Genomic DNA, 15,246 nt, shown 5'->3' on the forward strand with positions numbered 1-15,246 from the left:
GGGGACCCCCAGGGGTACTTGAGGGGGTTCCAGGGGGTCCCCAGCTAAATGATGGACAGGAACCAAATGGACCCTTATGGATCTGTAACTCTGAGAGTTAAATTAACATTGCTTTTACAATATGAATTGGGGTCCCAGAGGTATAAATGCCATTAAATGGGGGTCCGCAGCCTAATGCATGTTAAACTGGGGGTCCTTGAAATTAAAATGGTTGAGAATCACTGCTAGAGAGCCGTAAAAACCTTCTCTTATTGGGGTCCCTGGCTTATCTTTTCAAATGGGGGTCTGCGGGCTAATAAGTGTCAATTTGGGGGTCCTTGACATGAAAAAGTTTGAGAACCACTGCTGTAGTGAGAGAACGCTCACTCTTACATGTTTTGTATTCTAATAACTGGAAGTGAATTTTCAACTAAAATTATGCTATTTCTCAGGATCCCCCTCAATGACCCTTTGAGGGCTCATGCTGTAATCCTTACTTGCCGCCTGTTGATGTGTGAGAGATTAAGATTAAGATTAAGTGTGTCTGTCTTTGTTCCTTGTTCCTGTGCTTTATTGTCTCACGTGTTTTATAAACTTGAAGAATCGCAGCGGGCCGCCTGGCCCTCCTTTAAGGGAAACTTTCATCCTGGTTTAATTCGTATGCATGCACGTCACAGAGCTGGCTGGTACAGCAACACACACGCTGCCATCAGTGTTGCCAAGTCTGCTTATTATAAGCGACCGTGGGCTTTTTCTGTAAAGTCGCTTGTAAATATTGGTGTTTTTTTTGGGCTTGTTTCTAAAGTGTAAATTGCTTATTTGGCCCTGCTTCCTAATATTGTTTAAACTGAAAAATGAATATGTATTTGGCCACAGACCCCGCCAAAATAGCAGATCTTAATAGCTTAGTGAAATAGCTTTTGAAATAGCTCATGTATATAGGGTTCAAGGGGTATAACTTTTTTTATATGCTATATTTTATATGCGTGCGTGCGTGCGTGCGTGCGTGCGTGCGTGCGTGCGTGCGTGCGTGCGTGCGTGCGTGCGTGTGTGCGTGTGTGTGTGAGAGATCATTAACTAGCGCAGTGGTTTTCCCACCCAGGGAGGATTTTTGGGGGGTCGCCAGATGACAGTGATGTGACAGTTTAAGGACCTTTAAGACCTTTTTAATACCTCAAAAAAAGAAAAGAGAAATACCATCACTGCATCAAAAGTAATCAACAAAGTATACTATAAAACGAGAGTTATGCATATAACTAAGGTTCTACGAATTCCGGATGACCGCCAGAGGCAGTGTTTTCAACACCTGGATATTCATCGCGCGCTCGCGCATAGGTCGAATATTAATACCAACAAAGTCACTCGTGACCTGTGTACGCGCACGTCACCTATATAGGTACGGTGTACACAGCGATCATCCTCTTGAAATCTTTTCGTCGAGAATGAGATTCCGAGTGACAGTCAACTCTGGCGGTCATCCGGAATTCGTAGAACCTTAGTTATATGCATAACTCTCGTTCTACTTCATTCCTCCTGACCGCCAGAGGCAGTGTTTTCAACACCTGGATGACTAATACCAACATAGTCACGAGGAATCTGCGCTTACCGAGGTCGGTTTGCAGATAGAATGAACAGACAACAACACAGCCGTCGCTGCGAGACGGCCAGGTTGACTATATATATATATATATACAGGAGCGGGCAAAAAACCCATGAAAGATGAAGCCCATTCGGCTGCATCTCCTGGCCTGCTCCAAGCCTGTATTACTGAGGGAGAGGCTCTGGCAACACCCGCGGTCAAGAAATACCTTGGGGGAAACCTAGAGGTCCACTGAAGACGTACATTTGCCTGAACGCAGCAATGAAAGTCTCCATTAAGCCAAGGCACAGCTGTGCCCTTCATCACAGACAAATACAACCAAACTCCAGCCATCACAGCTATGTCCTGCCACAGAGCCCGGACGGGACACAATAGGCAGGTACTAGAATGCAGTTGCTCCATCCTTGGTTGAGGAGCAAACTAACAAATAAATAGGCTAGCTGACGTGAAAGGCAGAAAGCCTCTGAGGACGCAAGGAGGGGTTGGCCATATGGTAAACCCAGACCCATCTGAATCCCACTTAAACAGTCTCTGGCAATGGCCAGGGCATGAAGCCCACCTACTCACTCTTGCCGATGAAGCAGTGAGGACAAAGAGCACTAACAGATGGTCATCTGAGAGCAGCCTGATGTACCGGCTGGGGACAAAGCTTCCAATACCACAGGCAAGCATCATGAAGGCACCCATGCAACCTGTGGGAGCCACACGCGGAGAGCATCTCAATGGTAGAGAGGCTGAACCCTTCATTTAACATCATCCGCGGAAATCTAGAGCGGCTAAGCACAGAGCAACGCTCCAATCTATACAGTGGTCCCAACTAGAGCCCAGTGTACACTCGCTGGCGTGCAACACCCTAGTATATCAAAGCGGCAGGGCGAGAAACACCCTCAACGCTAACCCTTATTGTTTTATTTTTATTGTCGTCCAGCGACCAGCAGCAGCGGGGCGAGACACACCCCCAATGCTTGCGGTATATCAAAGCGGCAGGGCGAGAAACACCCTCAACGCTAATCCTTATTCCTTTGGTACGATGTACGAAAATCCAGTAATGTTCGGACAATAGTCTTGAATTTCAGTGGTCAATGACGCAGCTGAAGGTTAGGAGTGAGGATGCCACATGCACCTCTCCCCCCAAACTGTGACAGGAGATCTTGTCTCCGTGGAGAGGCCAAGGCACTTCATTGAGAAGCTGCAGTAGGCCAGAGCATCTTGCCCTAACGGACTGGTCTGTCCCGGCAGGGAGACCTACAGTCAACAACGCGTTATGCCCTCAAGGCTAACGGTACTACCGCTCTGCCATACCTATGCACGTGATCCGAACTGCTATCGGATCCAAGAGGCTCCCAGCGGGAAACACGTCCGCAGCCTGGACTGTACACCCAACAAGCGCATTGCTATGAAATTTGCAAGATGAGGCAAGGCCCACAGAAGGAGCTTCCAAGCCTCCTGCAGAGACTGACTGGGTCAAGCGCCCCAGAAGACAGACTGTTGACATATTGTGTTATTGAACACGTCATAAACATCTTGAGGGCCAGGTGCACTGCATGCAGGTCCAGCACAACGACACTGGCTGAGACCCTCACCATTCTGTTGCAGTCTTGGGGTTCGAGGCCCAAGCCGCAAATATATATATGAGTAAATCAAGTAGGTCAAGCAGAAACCTTCCGATTGAACTGAACTGCCTGTTCACGGTGTACTATGCTGCAAGGCATTCTGGGTAGCAGGCCCAAACGTCTGGCCTGGAATGACAGGCAGAGAGAGTCTGAAGTGTCTCACTGCCCCTCCATGAGAGTGGGGCCTGTTGGAATGGTCCACACTCCTTTCCCTTTTTATTCACATTTGTACATGCGTGAAATTCATCCGCTGTATTTATTTGCCCATCCTAGAACTACTAGGAGCAGTGAGCAGCCATTCGCCGGCGCTCAGGGGGGGGGGGCAATTAGGGGCTCAGATAGGGACACACATCGACCCATTGCTGGCCTGGCACCAAACCCGGGACATCCAGAGGCTCTGGCTCCCCATGCGGGCCACTAACCACTCAGTTATGGCCACCCCTTAGAAAGCCACACGTGGCACTGACATTATGCAAGTAGACAGTCTGCTGATTCTCTAATCATGCAAGCAAACGCCTAGAGTGATAGGCGCTGCATAGGCGCTGTACAGGCACTGTGTCTGCGTATCAATACTCGCATGCCGGAGGGCTAGGGCGAGGTAGTTAAGGGAATGTCCAATACATCCCATTCCAGCTGCTGTGGCATGGCTCTAGGTAGCAGACCAGAGACTAACACTGTGGCCATGAGCAACAGTCATCCAGCTCAACAGCTTCATCTAGTGACACCACCAGAGAAGCAATGTTTACAGTTTAGGCATTTAGCAGGCGCTCTTAATCCGGATCGACTTACAGTAAGGCCTCGATACACGTAGCACTTTTTTCAGCAACATCAACAGACAACATCAACATCAACGAGCAACATGATGAGACACAGGGCAACAGATATTTTGGGCAACAGCTCCCATTAAGATGCATTGTTCTGGTAAAAAACAATGTTATAACACTTCCAGAGTTGGGAAAAATGGAGACTGAAGCCTATGCTGCCTTAACAGCTATATTTGCTTCTGCTTTTATTTTGCTAAAGTAAGAACATATATCACTTTTTTATCTCTAATACACAACTCAAATGTAAACTAAAATGTATTAACAGAAATAAAGTAATAACTCGGTGAAAGAGGCAGAAATTAGCTACTTGTCATTAGCCAAGCATACCTATGTTGTGTACTTTAATGACATGCTACATTTTTACATATTATTACTTAATATATTATGAGACACAATAACTAAATACATTATCGTTGCTGTTAGGTGGAAACTTCATATTCAAAACGGGTTTCTTATTATTTAAAAATAATACAATTGTGAAAATAGCCAATCGACAAGCTCTCAAGTCATCGTGATGTGGCAGGTTGGGAGCTTGTAGATCGGCTATTTTTCACAACTTGTGTGATACTGTTGTATGATGAAGTAGGGCATTAATTTATGGAATCATTTTCTGCCTGACAGCATACAGTATATATATAGAGAGAGAGAGAAAGACACACACAGGTTATTCTGGTTGGTAAAAATATATATTTTCATTTGTCTACATTTATACAATATATGTCCACATTTGTTCCACACGCCTCCATCACTGACTTTGCCATTGGTTCCAACATCAATGTACAAGAACTTGAGGTCTGCATCAACTAACGCCATCAGGACAACCGAGTTGGCATGTTTATAATTTAAGTGAGATCCTGACTCTTTTGGTGGCTGTATGGTGATGTTTCCCATCCAGGGCTTCAATCAAGTGGGGGAAGTTCCACTTGTCTTCAAACTGTATGGCAATTTGTTTCCATTCCTCAATTGTAGAAGGCACCTTCATGTGTGTCTTGCTAAGCTGTTCAAACAGGGCTTTGCACGTTTCTACTACAATTTTTGAAATACTGTGGCGGCTCACCCGACATTTTTAACAAGTACTGTAGTGACACTAGTTCACTAGGTCCCGGGGAGACCATTCGGAGTCACATTCGTGTTTTTGGTATCAGGCTAAAAAGTTTGGGAACCTGTGTTCTACAGAACGACTCTTGTTCAAATGTATGTGCACAAAACTGAAGTACATTACCTAAAATACATTACACATTCAATACTGATATTCTGCATGAACAGTATGTGTGTGCACTCATCTTCACATACACCCTATGCACATAACTGATTTAATGAGCCTTTCGCAGTTTCACTGTACAAGCCGTTTGTACTTAGACATGCATGGCTTAATCTTTGAGACAAGCATATGCTACTGCCAGGATCAACCAGGCAGCACAATAAAAACATTCCTAGAACTTCAACAACAGGTACATATGTTATGAAATGAATATACAAAATCAAACCAAACTAATACATGAGGATTACAAAAGGTGCCTGGATATTAAACATTCCCCAGTTCAATGTATCATAAAGTCTGCATCCATTGGATGGTCACTTACAATAATCACATCACATACAAATCATCGCAATGTAGCTAGAGTGAGTGTGTGTAGAAGCTTTTAACCACCAAAACCCTATACTTAGTTAGTCCTGTTTAACTCTTATTTTTGGCAAAAAGCTGGAGAGTGAGGGGCTTGGGTTTCCAAAATAGGGTGTTTTGTTTGAGGCTGGGGATGGGAGAATAGGGAGATTATCAGAACTTTCATCTGGCTCCCGTAAACCACTAAATGTCTGTAAAACTTCCATTTGGAGACGTAGACATCATCTGCTCCAGCGCCTGACTTCTTGCTGCTGGTGACAGCCTTGTGTTCACGCTGAAACACTGTTCGCAGGTTCTCCAACTGCAAGCAAGCAAACAAACAATGTACAGTATGAATAGATGTGAATGTTGATCGTATTATACTTGAAATACTAAGCACATCAGTTAAACATGGCATTATCATTCATATCCAGTATACATGTTTTACATAAACCTAGCACTGATCTTGTTGCATTCCTAAAACATCACAATGTTTCTCTGCTCTATCGCTAAATTGGTTCTGTGAAATCTTGGATAATCACACCATTACTATAGTAGAGGCCCTAGAAAGGGTCCACATGCAGCCCCCTATTTTATTTCCTGGAATGGATTTTTGGCATCCATAGAACCTCTAATTTAAAACGTTGATGATCCCAAGGAAAAAAAGTGGTCCAAAATGTGCACTTGGACCCCTTCTAGGGCCTCTACTACTATTCAAATTGAAAATAAGCAGTCACACAAGTACTGATTTCTTACCTGTGAAAGGCACCAGCTGCTGTTCAGACTGGTCTCCAGGGCCCTGGATCTCGGGGCATGCCTTTTGTAAACTTTTGCCTTGTGGTTCCACAACACACTGTTCTCTGTGCAACACAACATGACAAGTGCAAAGTGTGATCATTAAGGAAGATAATAATATTAACACTTTAATATATATCATCAACAGATACAGTGACACACTAGTGCATTGATTGTCAAAACATTTTAAGTCAAGGAGCCCCAAATCTATGTAACAAGCCATGGACCATCACTTGATAAGATATTTGTACTGCACAGACACACAAAATCGAACTAGCTACTCCCCTGGAATACCCACATCACAAGGATCCCTGGGGTTCCCAGACAGCACTTGATAACCAATGCACTAGTGCAGTGGTTTTCAACCAGTGGTCCAGGTACCACCAGTGGTCCTTGGGGAGGTACCAGGGGGTCCCCAGCTAAATGAGTTAACATAGCGTCACAATCATTTTAACCACTTAGCTTTGGCTATTCAAAAATAGCAGATATGCAAGCTCATAGCGCGGCAACGAGTGCCGCGCTATGAGCTTGTAGATCTGCTATTTTTGAAAAATCTTGAAAATGTGTGCATATCTTTGAATATACATATTTTTAAAGCGAACATGTTTTACTCAAATCTTCTCTTCTGGGGGTCCCTGGCACAAAACATTTTCAGATGGGGGTCCGCGGCCAAATGTATATCAATTTAGGGGTCCTTGGCATGAAAAAGGTTTAAAACCAGTGCACACTGTACAGCAGTGGAGTAAAGTAACTAAGTATATTTACTTAAACAATTCTGAGGTATTCTCACTTTACTGGAGTATTTTCAATTTTCAGTACTTTTACTTCTACTCCACTACATCTCTTTTTTTTGTACCTAGTTACTTTGCAGATACAAATTATTATATAATAAAACATACATTAACCACTTCAGCCCCATTTTATACATAAGCTATTTGAAAATAGCAGATCTACAATCTCACAATGCGTCCTGAGCTTGTAGATCTGCTATTTTCAAACAAGTACTTTTGATATTCAAAAGTACATTATGATGCCAATATTTTTGTACTTTTGCTCAAGTAACATTTTGAACAGGGGCCTTTTACTTGTAACAGTCAGAGTATTTTTATATTGTGGTATTGATACTTTTACTTAGTAAAATGTGTGATATTCCACCACTGCTGTACAGTCATAACATGTCACTCATCTCCCTCAAATGATGACATTGCAGCTTTTATCAGATTTAAAACTGTAATGTATCTGTTAATGAAGCTTTCGAGATAGTAGGTAGTAGGCCATCTCAAAGCAGTTTATATGGACCGCTCCGTGGCTCATTGAATACTAAACACACACTGTTTTTTTTTTTTGTACCAATGCAACTAGACGACGTGGGCTTTTTTGAAGACAAGTAATGACATAACAAATACAAATACCTAAATATAATGACAGTTTCAGTGATGGTTCGATAGTAAAATATAATGAACGGGACGTCTCAGCACTGTCAAACCCTTCCATTCCAGCTGTCTATCTACTGCCGTTTACCGCAGCCACAAGTGGTGCGTCCGCCGGCCGATATGAACTATACTGTACAAATATATACGCTCAATGACATATTTGACGGCAAATAAACACATACAATTCGTTTTTAATGTATATTGAATCATTTACACACAGCAGTTGTTCTAAAAATGTTCACTTACCAGAGTAAAAAGTTATAAGGTCGAGTTCCTTGTCTTCAGTCCACTGCGCTAGAACAGCAGCTGTGTTCCGTGAGCAGAAATAACGGAGCAGAAATAAGACTTCCGGTTGACGATCTCTTCAGATTAAGAGTACCCTCTAGAGTAAAAAGAAACCATTGAAAACCATTGAAAAACGGTTCATTTGCACATTAAAACTATAAATTAAGCATTTAAACGAAGCTAGAAAACACATATTATGTATATTTGTAATAAAAAAAGTGTTTAACTGTTTTAATAACATAAAAAATGTATCTAAATGGATAAATGCTGTTCACTGGAGTGCATAGACTTCACAAATTGGGCGCTGGACACGAGACAGGAATTTGTGGCGGCACTTGTGACATACGCACGCGTTCAGGGAGAGCCCCTCTACAACGCCACACTCTCCGCTAAGCCAGACAGGTGTATTTGGAAAAATGGCGGGCCGTCCAGTGAGGTCAGGGGTCAGAAAACAGCCATTTTTAGTGCATAGACTTCACAAATTGGGCGCTGGACACGAGACAGGAATTTGTGGCGGCACTTGTGACATACGCACGCGTTCAGGGAGAGCCCCTCTACAACGCCACACTCTCCGCTAAACCAGACAGGTGTATTTGGAAAAATGGCGGGCCGTCCAGTGAGGTCAGGGGTCAGAAAACAGCCATTTTTAGTGCATAGACTTCACAAATTGGGCCATGTTTTCAGAAAGTTTTTCTGGAGTGAAGACATCACGTGCCGCCAAATCAGGGCTGTGATTGGAGGATTTTAGTTATGTTGCCCAGTAGAGGTCGCTGATGATCTGACTTTCCAAATAAGTAGAGGTTGATCTCTCTCAATGGAAAATTGAAAAGTCAACGTTGATCATTGTCGTTGCTGGTTGATATTGATTAAAAAATTGCTACGTGTATCAGGGCCCTAAGGTAAGTAAGCAATGTTGGCATCAACCACTAGCCCTGGGTCTAGGCCATATTGGGCTGTACTCCCCATGGCTGACCAATTAGCTAAACATTCACAGCCATAGCCTGTGTCAGGCACCATAGTCAGGACATGACTGGCGCAAGTAATGGACCTTCCCTTCTGGGACCAGCCATTGTTGCAATAATCCATGGGCAACAGCAACAGAGTGAGACACTCAATACTACTGATGACGTAGCCATAGCGAAAGCGAGAATCATTCAGGCTACAGTGTCAAGGACACAGTACGATAGTTAAGAAGTGGTGAAGCCCAAACACTTCCCTCGTCATATAGAATTATTTAAGACTATTGCACTACCAAGCACATAGTATTATCTGGATAGCAGCAGAGCGACATACACTCAAGCTATGATATCAAGTATTCACAGTATACTGCATATGTTGAATAGCAGTAGTGAGTACCAGGTACACACAAGTACAATGTTACTAATATGCAACGTCGTCGTAGCAAGGGCGGAGAACCACTCAAGCCACAGTGTCATGTCATGTGTCAAATACACACAGTATGATAACCAAGTGATGGCAAAGCGAGACACACTTGAACCATACTAGCATTATAATTCCATTTTACTGCCAAGCACAAACAGTATAATCCGAATAGCAGCAGAGTCACACTCAAGCTACGATTCGTACTCGAACTGTGAGATTAAGCACACACAGTGGCAGTATTGGCCTACCCCTGTATATCACAGGCAAAATATGCTGCTTAAGTCAGTACCGAGCAGCGTTTACCACTTGACATGTGTTTTGGCGCTCGGTGGAGTTGTGACCTGTATGCACACCCCTGTCCGGTAGTGTGTTATTCTCTGAACATAGCACCAAGTACACACGGTAATAGGTACACAGTATATCGTCCAATAACGACAGAGCAAAGCACCCTCTGGGTGTCCTTTATTAGCTGCAGCCATCGCGCTAACAAGCGCCACATGTCCGGTAGATAGAATGCCTGCGTTAGAGTGAGAACCACTCTTAGCCAAAACATTCACAGAAGAGCACTCATACAACGGTGTAACGTAACTGAGTACATGTACTCAGTACTGTACTTAAGTACAATTTCGCTTTAGGTATTTTTACTTAATGGAGTCAGTTCTCCCAGTGCTAGCGGTATATTCCAGTGGGCGCACGCCGCAGTGGCGTGGTCCCTCCAAAAGCGGCAGAGCGAGACACACTCTCAACGCTAATACTTTCCACTCCTTTCGTCCAGCGACAAGCGGTAGTGGAGCGAAACATTCTCCCAATGCTCACGTTATATGGACGGTGGGCCGCCCGCCATGGTTTACCAAGCGGCAGAGCGAGATGCACTCTCAACGCTAATCCTTTTCCCTTCTTTCGTCCAGTGACAAGCAGTAGTGGAGCGACCAGCAGCAGCGGAGCGAGACACACTCCCAATGCTTGCGGTATATTAAGCGGCAGAGTGAGACACACTCTCAACGCTGATACTTTATCCTTCTTTCGTCCAGCGACAAGCAGTAGCGGAATGGGAAACACTCCTAATGCTGACGCTACGTTGCGGTGGTCCGCACGTGGTTGTAAAGCGGCAGAATGGGATACACTCTCAACGCTAATACTTTCCCCTTCTTTCGTCCAGCGACAAGCAGTAGCGGAATGGGAAACACTCCTAATGCTGACGCTATGTTGCGGCGGTCCGCACATGGTTCCTCAAAGCGGCAGAATGGGATACACTCTCAGCGCTAATACTTTCCACTTCCTTCGTCCAGCGACAAGCAGTAGCGGAGTGAGAAACACTGTCAGGAGACTCCAGCAGGATCCAAGACACAGCCCCTGGTATAATACGACTTAGTCATCAAGTCCTTCACACTTCCCGCCAATGGGGAGACGGCCCTTTGCAGCACCCCCCCCCCCTCTCAGCAGAGAGAGAGAAAGCGGAGAGCCTCAGGCAGGGGGGGTTAGCCTAAATGCTAGCGTGCTTCATTAGACCTAGTTTGGCTATTAAGTTATTATTTGGCCATGTTCACACTGACTTCAATCTTAGCTATTGTTGGGAAGACCCGCGTGGCGTCACAAAATGTTGCCACCACTTATATAAAAAACTTTAGCGTTAATTTGCGACGCTAAATGTTGCCAGGTTTGGCGAGAGAAACAAGCAATCCAAAAAAAACAAGTAATCAGGTCTATGAAAGGATTGGGGCCAAAAAGCCTGCCGCAAGCGGCTATATTATGACTTTAGTCATTTCTTGTTTCTTCCCTTTTTTCTCCTCTTCCGTCCAGCGACCAGCAGTAGCCGAGCGAGATACACCCCCACTGCTAATTGCTAACGGTACATTACGGTGGGCCGCGCACCGCGGTCCTTTTCTAATTTGATTTACTTATTTCTGTAAACACAGCCCAAACATTCACTCACCGTCGCCAATGTACAGCTATGGCTCCACGTTATCCGTGTCAGGAGTCGGGACAAACCGCAACGGTGCAGCGGGTAGCCCACGCTGCTATTGTTGTTATGTTTGTCCGGGAGGCATGCGTTAATCCGACAGACCTTCCAGCGACCAGCAGCTGCGGGGCGAGACACACCCCCAATGCTTGCGGTACGCTACTCGATGCTCTTGTAGTTAGCCACCAAGCCATTGCAGCTAACGCTAGCAGGCAAGCTAACTCCATTCACCGTCGTGACTCGTGCAGGGCTGTTTGTACATGCTTTTTTTTCCTTTTTGTTTTTCTCCTTCCTTCTGTCGTTCCTTTCCGACAGCCCCTGTGAACGGGGTAACGTAATTCCATGGTAGCAGACTATGCAGTCTCTGGAGGACGGAGAGTCCGTAGCCCCAGCCGTGTCGGCTGCGAGACTCCACGCACAGCTGCGAGTAATCGACCTACGCCCCGGAGGCGAAAAGATGAAAGAGGATGATCGCTGTGTACACCGTACCTATATAGGTGACGTGCGCGTACACAGGTCACGAGTGACTTTGTTGGTATTAATATTCGACCTATGCGCGAGCGCGCGATGAATATCCAGGTGTTGAAAACACTGCCTCTGGCGGTCAGGAGGAATGAAGTAGAACTTGTCAAACATTGGCCAAATTGTCAAATAATATAAGAAAGAGGCAATTATTGTGAAAATAGCCGATCTACAAGCTCACAACGCAGATCTGCTATTTTCACAATGTTTATCTGTGGAACAGAGCCAAACAAGATGTAATGCCTCAACTCCTACAATTCCACGTGCTTGTCAGGGTGGTCCCCAGTTCAGATATTATTATTTGGGGGGTCACGGCCTGAAAATGTTGAGAACCACGTTATTTTGGGCTTGTTTTCGTAGACCTGTCTGCTTGTTTCTCTTACAAAATCTGGCAACACTGGGCTGGCATGTGATGAGTTCCACCGGGCCGACTGGAGGAGGGCTGGGTGGCTGGGTGTTCCCCTTCCCATTGCTTAAGAGCACATTAACAATTATAGAGCGAGGTGTGTGTGTGTGTGTGTGTGTGTGTGTGTGTGTGTGTGTGTGTGTGTGTGTGTGTGTGTGTGTGTGTGTGTGGTTGGCTTTGAGTGATGTGAGCCACCTTACACAATGCACTGAGAACAACAGGCCGCTGTAGCAGCTTCCTCCAGAGCACAACGTTCCTGCCCATGTGTTTTAACAGTAGAGCTGCACCGCTCCTTTGATGTTGTGTCACATTCCTCAGTAATGGACGAGATGGACGGAGAGCGAGAGAGCGAGAGAGAGCGAGAGAGAGAGAGAGAGCGAGCGAGAGAGAAAGAGATGACTTGCAGGGAGCCATATAAACATTTACAGCTCCTGAAAGCATTGGGCAGTGTGTGTGTGTGTGTGTGTGTGTGTGTGTGTGTGTGTGTGTGTGTGTGTGTGTGTGTGTGTGTGTGTGTGTGTGTGTGTGTGTGTGTGTGTGTGTGTGTGTGTGTGTGTGTGTGTGTGTGTGTGTGTAGTATGCTGATGGCACACTTATGAGACAGACACGAACACACAACTGTACACAATCAGGAACGTGTGTGTGTGTGTGTGTGTGTGTGTGTGTGTGTGTGTGTGTGTGTGTGTGTGTGATTGATGCTGGACAGGTTTATCTGTGCTCCAGCTGCATTGGAGGGAAGCTTGGAGTACAAGCGTTAGCATTTCATTTCACCAAACCACCCAAGTTTGTTTTTGCCTCTGGGGGGCACCACCTCCTTTTTTTTGTGTAGAAACAGGTAACTCGGTTTGGCTCATCCCCTTTCTACGTCCACTTCCTTCTGTGTTTATTCCTACTAGCAACATCATTACATGTTTAAGGCAAGTGGTGCAGATTCTGCTGCTCAGAAACTGTCTCGAGACATGTAATTGCCTGCAGTGTGGAGCCACTGGCTGTATGATGTGCATGTGAGCTTCAGCTTGATTAAGGCTTCATCTTGAACGTGACATGTTTGATGAAGGCATCGTTTTAGAATAATGGACCGATGTCCAATATGCTTTAGCTACACAGCACCGGAATGGTTCTGTTTACCCCAGGGGTTCTCAAATTTTTTTCATGTCAAGGACCCCCAAATGATATGTATTTGGACCCCCCCTCCCATCTGTATGTTTTTGTGCCATGGACCTCCAGAAGAGAAGAAAAAAGAAAAAAAATCACACCCAGTGTGAAGTGAGCGGTGATATTTATGAGTTATTAATTTCATCATGCGTCTCGCTAGCCAATCACAGTACGTCCTGCGAAGTGACGTGCTTACATTTTTTACATTATTATTAATTTCATCATGCATCTCGCTAGCCAATCACAGCGCGTCTGCGAAGTTTGAAGTTAATTTCATCATGTGTCTCGTTAGCCAATCACAGCACGTCCTGCAAATGTTTTCAGACCCTATGGCCGTGTTTTCCACAGCATGGCGTCACAGCGAAAGACACATTTTCACGACGGAAAGAAAATCTTTCACCACGGATGGGTCCTAAACCCTCTTATAGGAGCGGTAAAAAAAAACAACTCGAAAATAGCAGACTACTAGTGCTATTCTTAAATAGTATAAAATATGAATAACGTGGTTAAAATGATAGTGACGTCTATATTAACAGATTTAGCTGGGGACCCCCCTCAAGGACCCCACTTTGAGAACCACCGATTTACCCATATTGAGTGTATTTTTTGTACGATGAAACAGTCCTTTATCACCTTGTTTGTTTGTTTGTTTGTCTGTGTCTCCTCTCCTCTCCTCAGCCCATGATGTGTGTGAGCAGGTTCTGGTGACGTTGTGTTCTGCTCGGCCCACTGGTCAGGTGGACCCGCATTCACAGGAGAGGTTCTACTACGTCCAGGTACTGATGATGACATGCCTTTAACACCTTTATGCACTTCAATGGAGTTAGTTAGAACAGACGGCGATGAAATATTATATCGTCGCTGTCGGGCATAAACCTCTCATCTCGTTTTGTGTGTTTTCTATGTAAATTAACGCCCTACTTGATCATACTACAGCAGTGGTTTTCAACCTTTTTTGCGTCAAGGACCCCCAAATTGACACATAGTAGCCCAGGGACCCCCATTTGAAAAGATATGCCAGGGACTCAACCATTTTGATTTTTTTGGGGGTCCCAATCTACACAGTAGTATCATCATCAGTGTTCATTTAACTCTGAGAGTGTACAAATGGAACCAAATGGACCCGCTAGGGTCCATTTGGTTCCATTTGTACACTCTCAGAGTTACAGACACATAAGGGTCAATTTGGTTCCTAACAATTAATTTGGCTGGGGACCCCCTGGAACCCCCTCAAGGACCACTGGTGGTCCCCGGACCACTGGTTGAGAACCACTGTACTACAGTATCACACAAAAGCATTAAACGTAGCAGATCTACAAGCTCGAAACGTGGCGCGAAACGACGCGCTTCGAGCTTGTAGATCTGAACAGATTCGAGCTTGTAGATCTGAACAGATTTGAGGTTTCCACACAACAGAGACGATACATAATATTAAGTCACTCCCTTTTGCTTGTGAAAATAAATGTTTATTCTATGTTACTGCCAACCACTTTCCATGTTGCCATGGATGTTAAGCAACACATACACTAGAGGGCAGTACAGAGTCAAAAGCTTTCTGATGACACACATCGTGACGTGGACTCGTGGAGTACGTTGGGCTGGGCGATATGACTTTAAATCGCTATTACCATTACTTATTTATTTTGGCTCGTTTATGATTTTTATTTTTTTATAGTGAAAATTGCAGA

The 15,246-nt window shown here is 44.8% G+C and overlaps 1 protein-coding gene across 7 annotated transcripts in view; it reads left to right on the forward strand.

Annotated features, from left to right (window-relative positions):
- Positions 1-15,246, forward strand: part of LOC311047984 (A-kinase anchoring protein 13) — a 213,746-nt gene that overhangs the window by 56,186 nt on the left and 142,314 nt on the right. For all 7 annotated transcript variants that reach the window (XM_084060950.1, XM_084060953.1, XM_084060951.1 and 4 more), the window contains exon 4: positions 14,237-14,334. In XM_084060950.1, coding sequence (XP_083917076.1) covers positions 14,237-14,334 — 98 coding nt within the window. The remainder of the gene's footprint in view (positions 1-14,236; positions 14,335-15,246) is intronic.

The sequence above is a fragment of the Gymnoscopelus microlampas genome (genome assembly GCF_963454915.1).
Source record: "Gymnoscopelus microlampas genome assembly, chromosome: 6".
NCBI classification, from domain to species: Eukaryota; Metazoa; Chordata; class Actinopteri; order Myctophiformes; family Myctophidae; genus Gymnoscopelus; species Gymnoscopelus microlampas.